Source organism: Suillus plorans, assembly GCF_016647745.1.
Source record: "Suillus plorans strain S12 chromosome Unknown HD556scaffold_74, whole genome shotgun sequence".
Classification (NCBI taxonomy): Eukaryota; Fungi; Basidiomycota; class Agaricomycetes; order Boletales; family Suillaceae; genus Suillus; species Suillus plorans.
The window spans coordinates 133,017-146,993 of record NW_024537458.1 but is presented as its reverse complement, the minus strand read 5'-3'; the positions used below and the strand labels follow the sequence as shown (position 1 = coordinate 146,993).

The 13,977-nt window shown below is 48.9% G+C and overlaps 5 protein-coding genes and 1 non-coding gene across 6 annotated transcripts; 2 read left to right on the top strand and 4 right to left on the bottom strand.

Moving 5' to 3' along the window:
- Positions 1 to 36: 36 nt before the first annotated feature.
- Positions 37 to 2,978, bottom strand: HD556DRAFT_1538975 (catalase-like domain-containing protein). Its single transcript, XM_041309702.1, has 7 exons — positions 2,554 to 2,978; positions 2,216 to 2,498; positions 1,940 to 2,156; positions 1,348 to 1,889; positions 1,142 to 1,290; positions 437 to 1,092; positions 37 to 388 (listed from the first exon to the last, which is right to left on the bottom strand). Exons 1-7 carry the CDS (start codon positions 2,706 to 2,708, stop codon positions 126 to 128), a joined length of 2,265 nt encoding a protein of 754 aa, XP_041155166.1. The 5' UTR covers positions 2,709 to 2,978; the 3' UTR covers positions 37 to 125.
- Positions 2,979 to 3,514: 536 nt separating this feature from the next.
- Positions 3,515 to 5,248, bottom strand: HD556DRAFT_1434286 (uncharacterized protein; the record flags this gene model as incomplete). The annotated part of the gene is made up of 3 exons (XM_041305307.1): positions 3,515 to 3,798; positions 3,852 to 4,634; positions 5,236 to 5,248. The coding sequence occupies 3 exons, from the start codon at positions 5,246 to 5,248 to the stop codon at positions 3,515 to 3,517; spliced, it is 1,080 nt and encodes a 359-aa protein (XP_041155165.1).
- A 66-nt stretch (positions 5,249 to 5,314) lies between these two features.
- Positions 5,315 to 5,398, top strand: HD556DRAFT_t108. The gene has a single exon. It is a non-coding gene; the product is annotated as a tRNA-Lys (tRNA).
- A 71-nt stretch (positions 5,399 to 5,469) lies between these two features.
- On the bottom strand, positions 5,470 to 6,862 carry HD556DRAFT_1407228 (uncharacterized protein). Its single transcript, XM_041304034.1, has 7 exons — positions 6,697 to 6,862; positions 6,615 to 6,648; positions 6,516 to 6,560; positions 6,433 to 6,458; positions 6,033 to 6,383; positions 5,732 to 5,983; positions 5,470 to 5,673 (listed from the first exon to the last, which is right to left on the bottom strand). The coding sequence occupies exons 1-7, from the start codon at positions 6,735 to 6,737 to the stop codon at positions 5,652 to 5,654; spliced, it is 771 nt and encodes a 256-aa protein (XP_041155164.1). The 5' UTR covers positions 6,738 to 6,862; the 3' UTR covers positions 5,470 to 5,651.
- Positions 6,863 to 6,942: 80 nt separating this feature from the next.
- HD556DRAFT_933843 (glycosyltransferase family 1 protein) lies at positions 6,943 to 12,727 on the top strand. Its single transcript, XM_041312069.1, has 17 exons — positions 6,943 to 7,313; positions 7,369 to 7,541; positions 7,594 to 7,726; positions 7,774 to 8,160; positions 8,210 to 8,239; positions 8,291 to 8,358; positions 8,408 to 8,521; positions 8,568 to 8,759; positions 8,817 to 9,732; positions 9,781 to 9,887; positions 9,938 to 10,444; positions 10,493 to 10,600; positions 10,647 to 10,844; positions 10,895 to 10,918; positions 10,969 to 11,161; positions 11,214 to 11,830; positions 11,879 to 12,727. The coding sequence occupies exons 1-17, from the start codon at positions 7,016 to 7,018 to the stop codon at positions 12,263 to 12,265; spliced, it is 4,452 nt and encodes a 1,483-aa protein (XP_041155163.1). The 5' UTR covers positions 6,943 to 7,015; the 3' UTR covers positions 12,266 to 12,727.
- HD556DRAFT_1448358 (Clavaminate synthase-like protein) lies at positions 12,367 to 13,786 on the bottom strand (the record flags this gene model as incomplete). The annotated part of the gene is made up of 8 exons (XM_041307413.1): positions 12,367 to 12,723; positions 12,783 to 12,964; positions 13,018 to 13,128; positions 13,180 to 13,281; positions 13,329 to 13,350; positions 13,415 to 13,436; positions 13,490 to 13,655; positions 13,714 to 13,786. The coding sequence occupies 8 exons, from the start codon at positions 13,784 to 13,786 to the stop codon at positions 12,367 to 12,369; spliced, it is 1,035 nt and encodes a 344-aa protein (XP_041155162.1).
- Between the last annotated feature and the right edge of the window lie 191 nt (positions 13,787 to 13,977).

The window sequence follows — 13,977 nt, the reverse complement described above, 5'->3', positions numbered from 1 at the left end:
TCGGGCATCGTTGTGCGTATATCAGATGACGGTGTTTATTCTGTTATCCAATATTAGCTTCCTTGAGAACGGCTGCGGAGATAATACACGTGGCATTGACAGCTGTCATTACGTATGCGATAAGACTAGAACGCAACCTGCTGAGTCAGCCCCTCCAGCTCTCGCTCGTAACACCTGTGCTGGCTAATCTGGAATGCGAAGTTAGAAGCGAAACCTCTCGTGTCCGCAGCGATATTGAGCACGTCTGTGACAACAGAGGAGGCGCTGTACTTCCCTGTAGTCACGACGCCGTAAGATGTGACAACTTCATCGATGCCTTGGACGCGCGAAGGGGTGAATAGATCAACACTGGCAGGCAATCTAACAACCTCGCGGAGGAAATCAACACCTGAAACATCTCAGGCGTTAACGGCGATGTGATAATTTATGGACACACCTTCACCAACGGCAGCGATAGCCTTGCAGTGACCAAATGCCTCCCTTACCCAGTGAACCACGCGACCATTCTTTGCAATGGTTTTCACATGCTCTTCACCGGAAGGGATATAGATGGCATCAAACAACGTTGAACGCTGGCTGTCAAAGTGGTGATCGGCGAATACTTCTGGACCGAGGTCCTGACCGGCCATTGGACGAATGTGGTTACGACGAGGACCAATAAGATAGCAAACAGCCTTTGCGCTTGTGAGAGCAGCCCTCACAGCTTGCATCTCAACAGCGTTGAAACCGTCCGAGATCAGGATGGCAATGCGCCTTGAGACGATGGTAGGCTCCTTGGGCAAGAAGTCGAGCTGCGAAAGACCATGGCTCGTACGCCCATGATTGTCACGACCAGGCTTGTTCGGCACATCGCCATTCACCTGAACGGCGACTGCCTTTGCCAGGTCGAAATCAATGTTGTTCAGAACGTTGATATAGGACCTGTAAACGTCCGGGTCCTCACAATGACTAAGTTCGAAGCCGATAGCGTTGACGAGGTGGGCCTTTTCATACGCGGCAAGCGAATTATAGAAAAGTTGAGCATGATTAAAGTGCTCCTGAAACTTCGACCCGCGTGCCCTCTGTTTAATACCCTGAAGACGCTCTGCATATCTATGACCCTGTGAGACTGAGAAGGCGAAAAGACATGAAATAAACCTACTCGACGTATCCACCTTTCTCCTCAGAAACTGGGTGTCCAATATCTTTGCGGTTGGGCCAATAGTTAACTTCGCTCTTAACAATACGATGCCTGCTCTTTCCGTCACGATTGTGGTTGAACACAGGACATACAGGTCTATTAATTGGAAGCTGCGGTCGTAGCAATGAGCCATAGTTTCAGCAACAGACTAAACGAATAAAATTCACCTCCTCCCAGTTGGCACCCAAACGAGAGATCTGGGTATCAAAGTACGAGAAGTTTCGACCTTGCAGAAGAGGATCGTCGCTAAATCCTATTCCTGGAACGACATGGCTGGTGCAAAATGCGACTTGCTCGGTTTCTGGAAAGAACTCGTCGACAACGCGGTCGAGAACTAATTCGCCAATCTCCTCGAGAGGTACCGATTCCTGTGGCCAGATCTTGGTGGCGTCCAAGATGTCAAAATCGAAATCGTGCTGTTCGGACTCAGGGATTGTCTGAATGGCGAACTTCCACTTTGGGTATGCACCGCTTTCGATGGCCTCGCTCAAGTCCTTACGGTGAAAATCGGGATCTTGGCCGTTGATCTTGAGGGCTTCATCCCAAAGAAGGCTGTGGACCCCCAACTCCGGGATGAAGTGAAACTTGACAAAGTGGCGTTTACCATCTGCAGACACAAGCGTGAAGGTGTTCACCCCGAATCCTTGCATCATGCGGAAGGACCGTGGAACGCCGCGATCAGACATGACCCACATCACCATATGTGCAGCTGCAAAAAAGGGCGTCAACATGTATCCGGGAACGCCCAATTTGACGAACACTCAGGTTGCAGGCCCACAAAATCCCAAAAGTTGTTATGGGCACTCTGGCCTTGAGGCACTTCGTTGTGAGGCTCTGGCTTCACAGCGTGAACGAAGTCAGGGAATTTAATGGCATCCTGAATGAAGAAAACGGGAATGTCATTTCCGACGATGTCCCAGTTGCCTTCTTCAGTATAGAACTTGACCGCAAACCCTCTGACATCGCGGACGGTGTCCTGCACGCGACGGGAGACGTTAACCGATTATATGCGCGAAAAAAGAAGCATATACGCACAGCGCTGCCACGCGAACCCTGAACAGTGCTGAAACGGACGAAGACAGGAGTCGTCCTCGAGGAATCCGTCAGGACAGGGGCGAATGTGTATTTCGAAGCGCGATCGTCAAATACTTTGAAATGGCCATGAGCACCGGTACCGCGGGCATGCACTACACGCTCTGGGATCCGCTCGTGGTCAAAGCGGTGTATCTTCTCTCGCCCAATTTGATCCTCAAGGAGCGAAGGACCGTTCTTCTTTGACTCGGACTTTGACTCGGAATCGGAGCCGATGATCTTGAGCCTGACGAGAAATTAAAGATCAACACCGCCTACTCGATACATACACTCATGCTCACCAATTGTCCGTGTCAGCCACCTTGACACCATGATCCGTTGTCAGAGGCTGACTGGTTCGCGGTTCCAGTATGTCTCGCTGCAAGTCCACGACTTTGGAGTTCTTAGAGGTCATAGTAGTGAAAGCTTTTTCGACTGATTGCCCGATAGACGACATGGCGGGTGATGGAAAGAGAGGAGACTTGAACGTCCATCCCGCCTTTTATACTCCTGAGTCTTTCCCGCCGACGCGGACAAACTTTTGAACTTCAATGAGATCACCGGTGACGAAAAGACGATCGGTACACGTGACCGCGCGTCCATTTGAATTTCAAAACAATGTGCACACCCGCATGACTCTCACTTAATGGTATGGGCCACTAGCGTCGGTGGCTAAAATATGTAGTGGCAGAGGATTCCGGTGAATGTTTTGACAAGGCCTCGGTACTATCCAGAACAAATTGTCGAAGAGGAGGTTTCAATTATGAGATTATGTGCGAGTAATTCTGACACGCTCACAAATGCATCATAAATAGTGGTATTTCCGCCGCAATGGGTACATAAATAATGAAGGTGGCAGGACAACGCCAACGCGCCATCTAAGATATAAGTTTGTTTACGTTACAGAAGAAAACATTGTCGTATAGGAGTTAACACAAATAAAGTATCCGAATGAGATAGAATATTACCAGCCCATCGTGGACAAAGGTAGGCATAAATGAGGCAGCCCGAGATCACGTTCATCACTGGGCTCAGCAACTATGGCTGAACGGTACGATACGCAACACATCGAGAACGGAAATAGCGTAGATAGCGGAATGATACGTCTTCAGAAGCGCGCAGTGGACGAATCGACCATCGACTACGACGAAGCGAGTGGCGAAAAATACTCGCCCATGCTGTGAACAGCGCATGTCAGTACAGGGAAACACAATCCAAAACAATACGCACGCATAGTGTTAAACAGGACAACGGATTCTGCAACTATTTTATGTCGGCGCACAAGCACTGGGACGAGGCACCGATTGTTCCTTTACCACAGCTATCACACCAACTCCTGTGACCGTTGTCGACACCTATAGACTTCACTGCTGCAGATGGCGTGGAAGCTACTGACTCGTCACGATGGATGCTGACCAAGTGACGGCCAAGATCATGTTTGCGGCTAAAAGACCGCCCGCACGAGCGATGAGGGCACACATGGGGTTTGAGACGGTTTGGGTCATGGGTTGCCATGTGCGTCTTCAAGTTGTAAGCCCGTGCAAATGCTAGAGGACAAAAGCGATCAGCGATAAGCCAGGGCAGCACATATGGTACCAACCTCGGGGGCATGAAGGACATTGGTATCTCTTGCGAGGATCGTCTTTGGATTGATCGTCAACGCCCCTGAGTGACCTTGCAAGAGGTGGGGGGGATGAGGATGCGGATAATTGCGACATGTTAGATGGCGCGACGGCGGAGTCAGTGCTAGAAATATAGCTGAGGAAATACTCTGCGGTCGAGGACTTTGGGACCGCAGGAATGCGAGTTGCGCCACCGTAGTCTGAGAAGCTTGTGCGCTTATAGGAATTGTCTATGGCAGGCGCAGTCGCAGAAGGACTGCGGGGGCTAAGGGGCAAGGTCCCAAAAGTGCTGGGGTCGACAGTCATGGGAAGAGAATTATTGTTGGACTGCGCAGCGGAATTAATACCATAGTCGGAGCAAGCGCTACCACCGACACGAACGCGCTGGAAATCCATCTCTAGGTCTAAAGGAAAGGAGCAATTGGCAGAAAAGGAAGGAGAATCCGGGTAGTTATAGAGGGACTCTGAGTGAGTGGAAAGAGTGTCGTATGTGGACTCGGAGGAAACGGTGATCGTGGAAGGAGGACCACACGTTGGAGTATCGGATCTCAAAAAGGAGTAAGCGTCGTTGGAATCTACGGTGAGGAGCTGGAGCTGGACTTCGTTGAAAGCCGCAAGGCTTGAATCCAGTTCTAATTCGAATAGATCGGGATGGGGTGCGAGGATGTCTGAAGGCGAGTGAAATGAAGCGAAGTCAAGGCCACCACCTTGCTTTGTGAATTCAGAACCATAGGGCTCAAAGGAAGAATAGAAATCGTCGGCTTGTGAGTCTGCTGCCATTGGGGAATCTGATACTGCGCAATGATTTTATTGCGAAGTCGTAGAGTGTTCAATCGAGTCAGGTTAAACAAGAGGGGGCGAATTCTTGCTGCGGACCACGCAAGCAGACGGCTTATAACCCATCATTACATCAGCCTCATTCTCACCCTTCACAGCCTATTTAAGACATTTCTATCTGGAACGAATGACAAACAATTGTCTCACGTCCCGTCGGAGCGCAACCGCTGACTCGTACTAGTATGTGCGCTTGCGCCCCCATCTTGATCTCCGTGCAGACTCCAATGCAACCAACGATCGCAACCACGTCGGGACGCACAGCATCTTTATGTGAATGATTTTGCATATTTCGCTTACTTCATAGAAGAAGCGGACACTTGCGTCTTTAAAGCTTTAGGAGGTTGTACGGTATGTTGAAGGCTCACAGTCACAGTCTGCTACCGAAAAGTTCCGAAGGTATGCGCGAGTTGACGCCGGGTCGCCTGGAATCCCACCAAGGTTAGTGCACAGCTTGGGTTGCCCCTGTCATCAAAGCTTACCTCTCGTCCGTTGCTACCGGCGCGTGTACAAAAGTGATTCCCGCACTCTCGGAGGTCATCTTTGTCCGTTCCGTCGGGATGGTCCAGGTCCTGCTCGAGTGCGTGGGATTGCTGAAGATGTCATCGCCCGCCTAGCTCAATCGGATAGAGCGTCAGACTCTTATGACTAGGCGATCTGAAGGCTGCGAGTTCGACCCTCGCGGTGGGCTAATAATTTTTTGCTATGCGTCACTTGTCCCATTGTGATTTGTTTTTACAATGAACCTTACTTGAAGCAAAGGAGCATCAACAACTGCGTCACTTTCATTTCATCATAAATTGAATAATAATACATAGTTGTATAGTCTAAATGTCCTCATTGATGAGTCCCACGAGGGGAGTCACAACGTTGATCGTGATAGGTTATCGCTTATCATGAAAGTCCACCGCTGAAGTCTGCGGGTGATGGCCAGCATCAAACACTCATCCTCGGAATGTGCAACAGCTGGTTGAGTGATAAGTTACGCCGTTTTGAACGAATTGATTGAACAATAGAACCATACCTAACCATGTATGGCACTGTGGCTGCGGCCAAACAGGCGAAGGCTGCCCACGTAAGGTATATTCCATTCCCATAGGACACAATCATCCCTGATACAACGTCACCATTGAGTGGTACGAGGTCCAGGGTATTGATGCCTTCGCACTTTTTGACGATGGATGTCCAGATGGCAGCGCCAATGAGAATGGATATCGCAGCAATTATCGATGAAGCCGTTGAAATAACGAACGGGAGTGCCTTTCTTAAGACACCACTGTAGGCAGGCCTTGAGTGTGGTGCATGAGAATCTAGGTGGACCTTACGTGAACAATGCCATGGTGGCAAATATAGTTCCAATGAGGATGAAGTAGTATGCAACGCGAGAATTATAACCCAGGTAGGATGAGTTGATGAACGTCGTGTTAGCAAACATTGTATGACAATATTGTGAGTAGTTGGTGAGCATATCGGACGTTAACGCAATGTAAGGCTCGAACTTGTCGGCAATGGTGTGATTGGTGCATGTTCCAGCAGAGCTGTTAACGTATGCACAATAGGAATAGAGGCCGAACTCGTAGGTTTGCCTCAGCCCATTCTGCTGGCCGAGCGGTGATGTATAATTGGTGGTGTATATGCCTTGATCCGGATCAAGGATGGCATCACTCAGTGCCTGGCTGTGGTCTTATTAGCATATTGGCTAAATAAATTATTTGGGGCGCTAACCCGAACCCTGAAGTGTTGATTTTTGCCTAGACGGTGTGATCAGAAAGGTTTCGGACCCACAGTTATGACCGCGAACCAATCACCATTGAAATTCCATGTGGAACAAGTGAGGTATTTATTTGCCCAACCTGACAGAAGTGACAGCATTAGAATGGTAAAGGACGACAAAGAGACATACTTACATGGACAAAGATTAATAGCAATAGTGCAACGAATCTGTGGCCAAGGTAAGTCGGAAGCGGAAGCGGAAAAAAATATGCTCACGAAAGCAAGGATGCACCTCCAATACAGTATTCTCCTCTCATTTTCAATGTTCCGATAGCTTCTAGAGGTGAATGAAACAAGGTATAACGGGGTGTAAAACTTCACGGCTCAGCATCAACCAGGTTCGCTTGCAGCATTGAATACACGCGACTTTAATATCTTGAAGGTCTGCATTCTATTTTCCCACGAATAATTGAGCTGCCACTTGCCACTACAATTTGGCTGCTTATCCAAATAGGGAATAATCGCCAAGTCTGGCGCTGATATCTACGTTCGGCTCACTTCACTATCTTGCCTTGAGCAGAGCCAGCCAGCCAGCATGTCCAAATCGCCCCCTTGGAAGCCCCTTGCTCGTAATACAGCAGTACCAAGTCCTCAGGAAAGTGAATTTTCGCCCCAAGATCCCCGTTTGCCAGACCAGGTTGAACAAGACGAGGACTCTTCATCATCTCCACAAAGTCGCGCGAAACGTCTGGCGCTCAGAACCAAGGATTTTGGAAAGAGTATCGGTAGTATAGCTCAGTCACCAAGTTCGCCTAAATACGGCGGAGAGCACAGGCGTGTGTTCAGTCTGAGTCGCAAAAGCAAGGCCAAAGAGCAGTCGGATCAAACTGAAGGTAACAATCGATGTTCCCTTTCTTCGTAAAGAAATTAACAGACGCTACCCTGTAGCCATTGTGTCTAGTAACTTGCAAATGCCTAAACTGGTACTTTCCAATGGAAACACCGACACAGAAGCCCAATTGTCAAATGCTATACAGGATGACTCGCCTTTTATCAGGCCTCGTTCACCCTCTCCACTCCGTAATAGGCCCTCATTGCAGGCGTTCCGAGGGACAGGCTCTGTACGACCATTCCCTGTGACGCGTAATTCAATTGACAAATCACGTGTTTTAGATGCGTGCTGGAACTCAAACTCTGATTCAAGCTCTACAAGCTATTCCATGGGCAGATGTTTCTGATCAGGACGATGACCATACTAACATCATAACGCCACACGGTGACGAGGATAGCGATGAAGATTCCGGAGGTTTGTGATCTCCTGCATTGATTTTCTTCTCTGACATTTTGTTCTAGCATTGCCTATGGCTTCTTCTATTCACGCTATTTATCGTCCTGTTGCGCGTTCGAGGAGAACGGAAGCATCCTTATCATCACGCACTGCGTTGCCATTGCCAGAGGAAGAACATGAGTCATCCGACGGAGATTTGGACGTCACTGGTCTCTCCGAAGAGGATGCCGATGCCGAGGACTTTGAAGCTACCACTCCGCGCCCCGCAGATTTACCAAAACCAGAACATGTTATGCCGGAGTTGTCGACGGTCTTCCGACCTGGGGTGCATATGAGACGTAGGACTAGCTATGCTGGGAGTATCACAACCGTCAAAGTCGGGAGGAGGGCGCGCCTAGCCGAGAAGTTAAAGGAGATATTTGAATTGAATGCCATCGACGAAGTTCTAGCCGGCGAGTATCTCATTCATTAATGCTACTCACGATGTTCAACCAATCACAGAAATGCCTTGCTGGTTGCTTCGGTCTGTCTGTAAGGCAGTTTGTTTTACGCTTTGGTGTGTGATTCTAACGCCACGCATAGTATTACAGGGATATATGTACCTCACGAACTCTCATTTGTGCTTCTTTGCGCATATGCCCACCCGAGAGGTAAGAAATCTATGCAGACACGTCGGGCGTGCTTTTATAATCTCTGTAGGATCAAATACTCAAGTCAGGGACACTCAGCAAGAGGGCTAACCATACTAAGCGGTGGACAAAGCACTGGTTCGTGCTCAAGAACGATGCCCTCTCTTGGTATCACTCTTCTTCGGTGGGTGAAACAAATTCTGAGACATCGCTATCTCATACCTCATTAGGACCCCTATTTCATAAATGGTATAGTGGACCTTCGTTATGCGATATCTTGTGATCCATCCGGAGAGAAGGAGATACGTCTCCGAACCAACCAGAAGACTGTTCTCATGTCAGCCGACTCAGTTCCTAGTCGGGAAGAATGGGTAAAGGCCATAAAGAAAGTCATCTTCAAGGCCCAAAATATGGGTGACACTGTTAAGGCAGGTTGATAGTATTTACTTGTTTACGTATTAACATGTTGCCTCTTGCAGATCGCAATCCCTTACGCGTCTGTCCTTGATGTCGAGAAGTCATCAGCGATAGACTTCAGCGAGACCATCGAGGTCAAAGTGTTTGACAAAGAGCAGGAGCATTATACAGTGGACTCGTATTTCTTCGCTTACTTCCAGAACTTGCCGGTCGCGTTGGAACATATTCGCGATGCTGTGCGTTCACATCGTTCATCGGTCACCAGGTCGCCTCTGGCGGTCTTGGACACCACCTCCACCCGCCCGCCTTCCGCCACTCATGGTATGGATCGTGCTAAGAGCCTTCCAACACCAGACACGCGTTTTGGCTCTTCTTTCAGACTATCGTCTCTCCTGCGACCATTCCACGACTCGCTTCCCGCATCTTTGGGGCGCATGAACAGTTCATCAGGGGCTCCCGAACCTACCGAAGCGCCTGATGACTACACTCACATAACTAAGAGCTCCGGTTCTTCACTGGTGCCCATCACAACTTCGCCTAATTCGATATCTTCCCCAGACTCAAATAGGGCGCTTCATGCCCTTTCCAAAGCATACACAATTGCTACTCCTACGGACCACACTTATCCTCCTTCCACGTCTGTGAGTGATCTGGCTCCTAGTCCATCCACGAAGTCCGTCCCATCAAGTGTTCCATGGAACGTGGGGGTACCCTCTTGGCTCAAGGTCCCCCGTGGCCGCCTCGGCACCTCTACCTCGAATGCGTCTTCGCTTAGTGCCTCTCCCAGTGGAGGCAGCATAAGTGAAGTATATTCTGTACCATCAAATGCAGAATCAGCAGCCCGGCGGAGCTCCGGAAGTGCCCAAGGTGATCTTGGATACAGTGTCCTTGAGACACCAGAAGCTTCCGTCGATCCGGAAGCTACTGAGAAATTCAGGATTGCATTTGCCTTTGACGAGAAGGAGATCTTGTTGGGCTGTATGTGTATTCCTTTCATCCCATGTTTTGCTGTTAAGCATCTTTTAGATTTCACTGGATATATATTCCGTCTTTTACCAGTACCTGGCCGGCTGTATGTCTCGATCAACTATTTCTGTTTCAAGTCGACTGGCCCTCTTTCTTCCAAGACTCGGGTACGTAATTCTTGAATCTTCGGGGTCTACCCCTCATAGCACTTTCCTAGATGATTCTTCCTATTCGAGATATCTTGAGTGTCGAGAAGACCAAGGGTACTCGGTTCGGCCACTACGGTCTCACAGTTGTTATCAAAGGCCATGAGGAACTCTTTTTTGAATTTGGCTTCGATGACCGCCGAAAAGCATTCGTCGGTATTCTGGAACAGCAAATGGAAGAGGCCAGGAAGCGCGGGAGTGCGGGAGATGTCCCGGTTCTCAGTCAGGGGAAAAAGGATGCACTCATCTTGGAGGAGTTCGAGCCTGACAATCCCTCAGACTCAGATCCCGCCCTTCCACCCGAAAGCATGTCTGAATCACTCCCAGCAGTCATGTTCACCTCTTCCTCGTCGACATTCCTGACGTTCAAGCCCAAGGAATCCTTACATTTCACCTTCCTGACGATCGGCTCGAGAGGAGATGTACAACCTTACATATCTCTGGCGAAAGGCCTCATGGAAGATGGTCATCGAGTCAAAATTGCAACACATGGCGAATTTCGTGAATGGATAGAAGCTGTTAGTCCCCCACCTCTTTGAGTGGCACACCATTGACACACCTGGCAGTATGGAATTGAGTTCGGCTATGTTGGTGGAGATCCAGCAGAACTTATGCGCATCTGTGTCGAGAATGGCACATTTACTGTGGCATTCCTCAAGGAAGGCATGTCAAAGGTATGTTTATGCCGTATGAGTACACACCGATCTTACATCCTACCAGTTCCGTGGGTGGATTGATGACCTTTTGAAGACTGCATGGGAAGCATGTCAAGGCACAGACATCCTAATTGAAAGTCCCAGTGCCATGGCCGGAATTCACATTGCAGAGGCACTCAAGATACCCTATTTTAGAGCTTTCACGATGACTTGGACACGTACCAGGGCATACCCACATGCCTTCGCTGTTCCAGAACACAAGGTTGGTGAGACATCACTGCACGAGGCTGGAGCTCATGATAATTCTTTCAGATGGGTGGTGGGTATAACTATATGGTTCGTTGAAACAGTATTCGTTCATCACTTGGATTGACGACAGCGATTAGACTTACGTTATGTTCGATCAAGTATTTTGGCGTGCTATCTCAGGCCAAGTAAACCGTTGGCGACGTAATACTCTGCATATAGGCAATACCAGCCTTGATCGTATGCAGATTCACAAGATACCTTTTCTATATAATTTCAGTCCTACGCTTGTGCCCCCTCCTTTAGATTGGCCTGAGTGGATCCGCATCACTGGTATGCCCGAGTTCATCTAGCATGACAACTGTTTATCTCAAATTATCATCAGGTTATTGGTTCCTCGACGATGCAGAAGTGGGTGCCAAAAAATGGACCCCACCACCCGATCTCCTGCTGTTTATCGATTCAGCTCATGAAGCTGGAAAGAAAGTCGTCTATATTGGCTTTGGCAGCATCGTTGTCTCAGACCCGGTGGCAATGACCCATTGCGTGATAGAGGCTGTTTTACGGAGTGGTGTATATGCAATTCTCTCCAAGGGCTGGTCCGATCGATTGCATACGAAGTCTTCGGAAGCATCCGAACCTGAGGAATCATTACCCAAACAGATTTATCCGATTAATTCCATCCCTCATGATTGGTTGTTCCAGCGCATTGATGCTGCATGTCATCACGGTGGTGCTGGAACTACTGGCGCAAGTTTAAGGGGTCCGTATGCTATTAATTTTTGTGGCCGGTCTGATGCATTTCCTGTAGCTGGCATACCAACCATCGTCAAACCTTTCTTTGGAGATCAGTTTTTCTCCGCTGATCGCGTTGAAGCCCTTGGCATAGGAACGGGTGTCCGCAAGTTGACTGCGGAGAGCTTGACTGAGGCGCTTGTCTCTGCGACTACAGACGTCAGACAAATTGAGAGGGCGAAACTAGTTGGAGAACAAATACGCGCTGTAAGTCAATTTGATTAAGACTTGACGACATTTCTAACTCAAGTTTAGGAGAATGGTGTTGCGACTGCAATCGAGGCCATCTACCGTGATCTTGAATATGCTCGTTCATTGATCAAACGGGACCCCAATGAATCAGAGGCTGCACATGATGTCGAAGGCGCCGTCCGCAATGAGCAGAATATCGTGCCCTCGCAATCTACTCTGGAGCGTTCCGGTTCTGGTTCCCGGACTTCCGTAGATTCACGCCGAGTCAGCGAAGACTGGAGTGTAATTTCTGATGGCGACGACAAGCACCCCCCCGGTTCAGGCAAAGTGGGCGATGGCAAGCTCGACCGGTCCTCAACCTTCAAACGTAGCAGTCTTGCGGCTGCTGTTATGTCTGTGCTACCGGATGCACTCACCCCACATCGCCAATTCACAGGGCCACAACCTTAAGTTGACTGTAATTTATCTAGTTTACTGTATTACTCGTCTCATTGTACAACGCACATTTCTCGGTCATTCGGGCTGTTAAATACTTAGATATAATACGTGGATCATATTACCCTGGCTTCTTCATAGTGTTCCTCCAGCACCTTCTTGCTAAATGACCCGAAGGTATCACTTTCAGAGATACGTTGGTGGGTATCGGGCTGCATGAAGAGAGCAAACGTCTCTCGCGATATCTTTGCTCCAACTTGTGTTTGCCCAACCCGCACACAATGAGGTGTCGCCCGTAACTTTCCAGCAGTGACTAGCTCCAGGGCCTCGCCGGTTTGGAAGGCAAGGCAGTCTGGAGGAATTGAAACCTTTGTCAGATCTCCACCTCGGGTTCTGATATACAAGCCGGACGTCGGAGAAGGTGAAGGAACAATAGTAGGCTCCAATCCTGCTTCTTCACGAAGGAATATAGCCTAAAGTACAACATTCAAAACTTTACACATGACATTTATGCACTCGGGCATGTACTTACTGAACACAACCCTGTCAGGAGTGAATGATCTTTATGAAAGCCGCACCAGCTATCGATGGGTTCATCCTCAGTGGTAGGGCTATTTTCTGAAGGAGGGAAGTAGTGCAGAAGGCGAGCTTTAGCGGTTTGTGTGCTGATGAGTTCTGGAACGGATAAAGACACGTCTGTCAAATATTTGGAGACTGAGATCCTCATCAGTAGTTGTTCGCAGCGATGCTCTGTTGCATATACTGACCAAAGGGCTGGCAGGCGCCCGCGAGTTGACACCCAACATTGAAAACGAACCCTCCCAGATTCTTGAAGGCTTCTTCAAAACCATCTATACCGCTTTGGTTCTTGTCGGGCCCTTGGTGACATTTAGTGTTCAATATACCGTAGTAAGAAGAATAATACACACAAACGTTGTCGCCGTAGATTGGCGGATACGCAGCTTTTACAGCGGGGTTGACGTCGGGAACATCTACTACTGGGTTAGCGTAGTATGATCCTTTCAGCGTATCTAGTTTCAAGGTAAGCAGGTGTCCGGCCAATAGGCGGTACACATACCTGGTCGTCCATTCATGATTTCCTGAGGGGCAACATCAGTCAGTCCAGTTTATTGATTGGCATCTTTCAGCCTTCGTAACACTGACTTTCCCGTGCGACCATCCGTAGCTTCAGGCCGGAGTCAAAATCTTGCCACCTGAGCAAGTGCAGACTTGACCTACCTGTATATACTCCCAGGGTCCACATATCTCTCTCTTACGTCCTCGTCCAGATGAGCGAATTTGTATGCAAGCTTGAGCAATCTTTCTCTGTAGACAGGGTAGACAGGCGGAAGATCTTTCACAAGTATAAGCCCGAGAGCCTGAGGATGCGATCCAAACGCCTCCTCTTGTAAGAGAAAGGATCAGTATTGGTATAGTGGCATACGATGTTATACATGACTCACCGATAGATGTCTCTAGGGACGAGGGTGAAGATACAAGTGTTTGGTAAGAGATCGACACGACGTCTGTAGACATGGCACGCGATCCCTGTAAAACATGGGTTAGGGACCTTATGGAGCAAAAAAGTACCCTTCTCGCCATCGGACAAAGTCAGAACGCTTAGGCACTAGTATTGAGTTCCGAGCCTTGACTCGAAAGCAGCCAAGTACCGTCGTGACGCCGGCGGCCGTATTAGTACTGCCTGGTGATGGTGATTATCGTCAAAG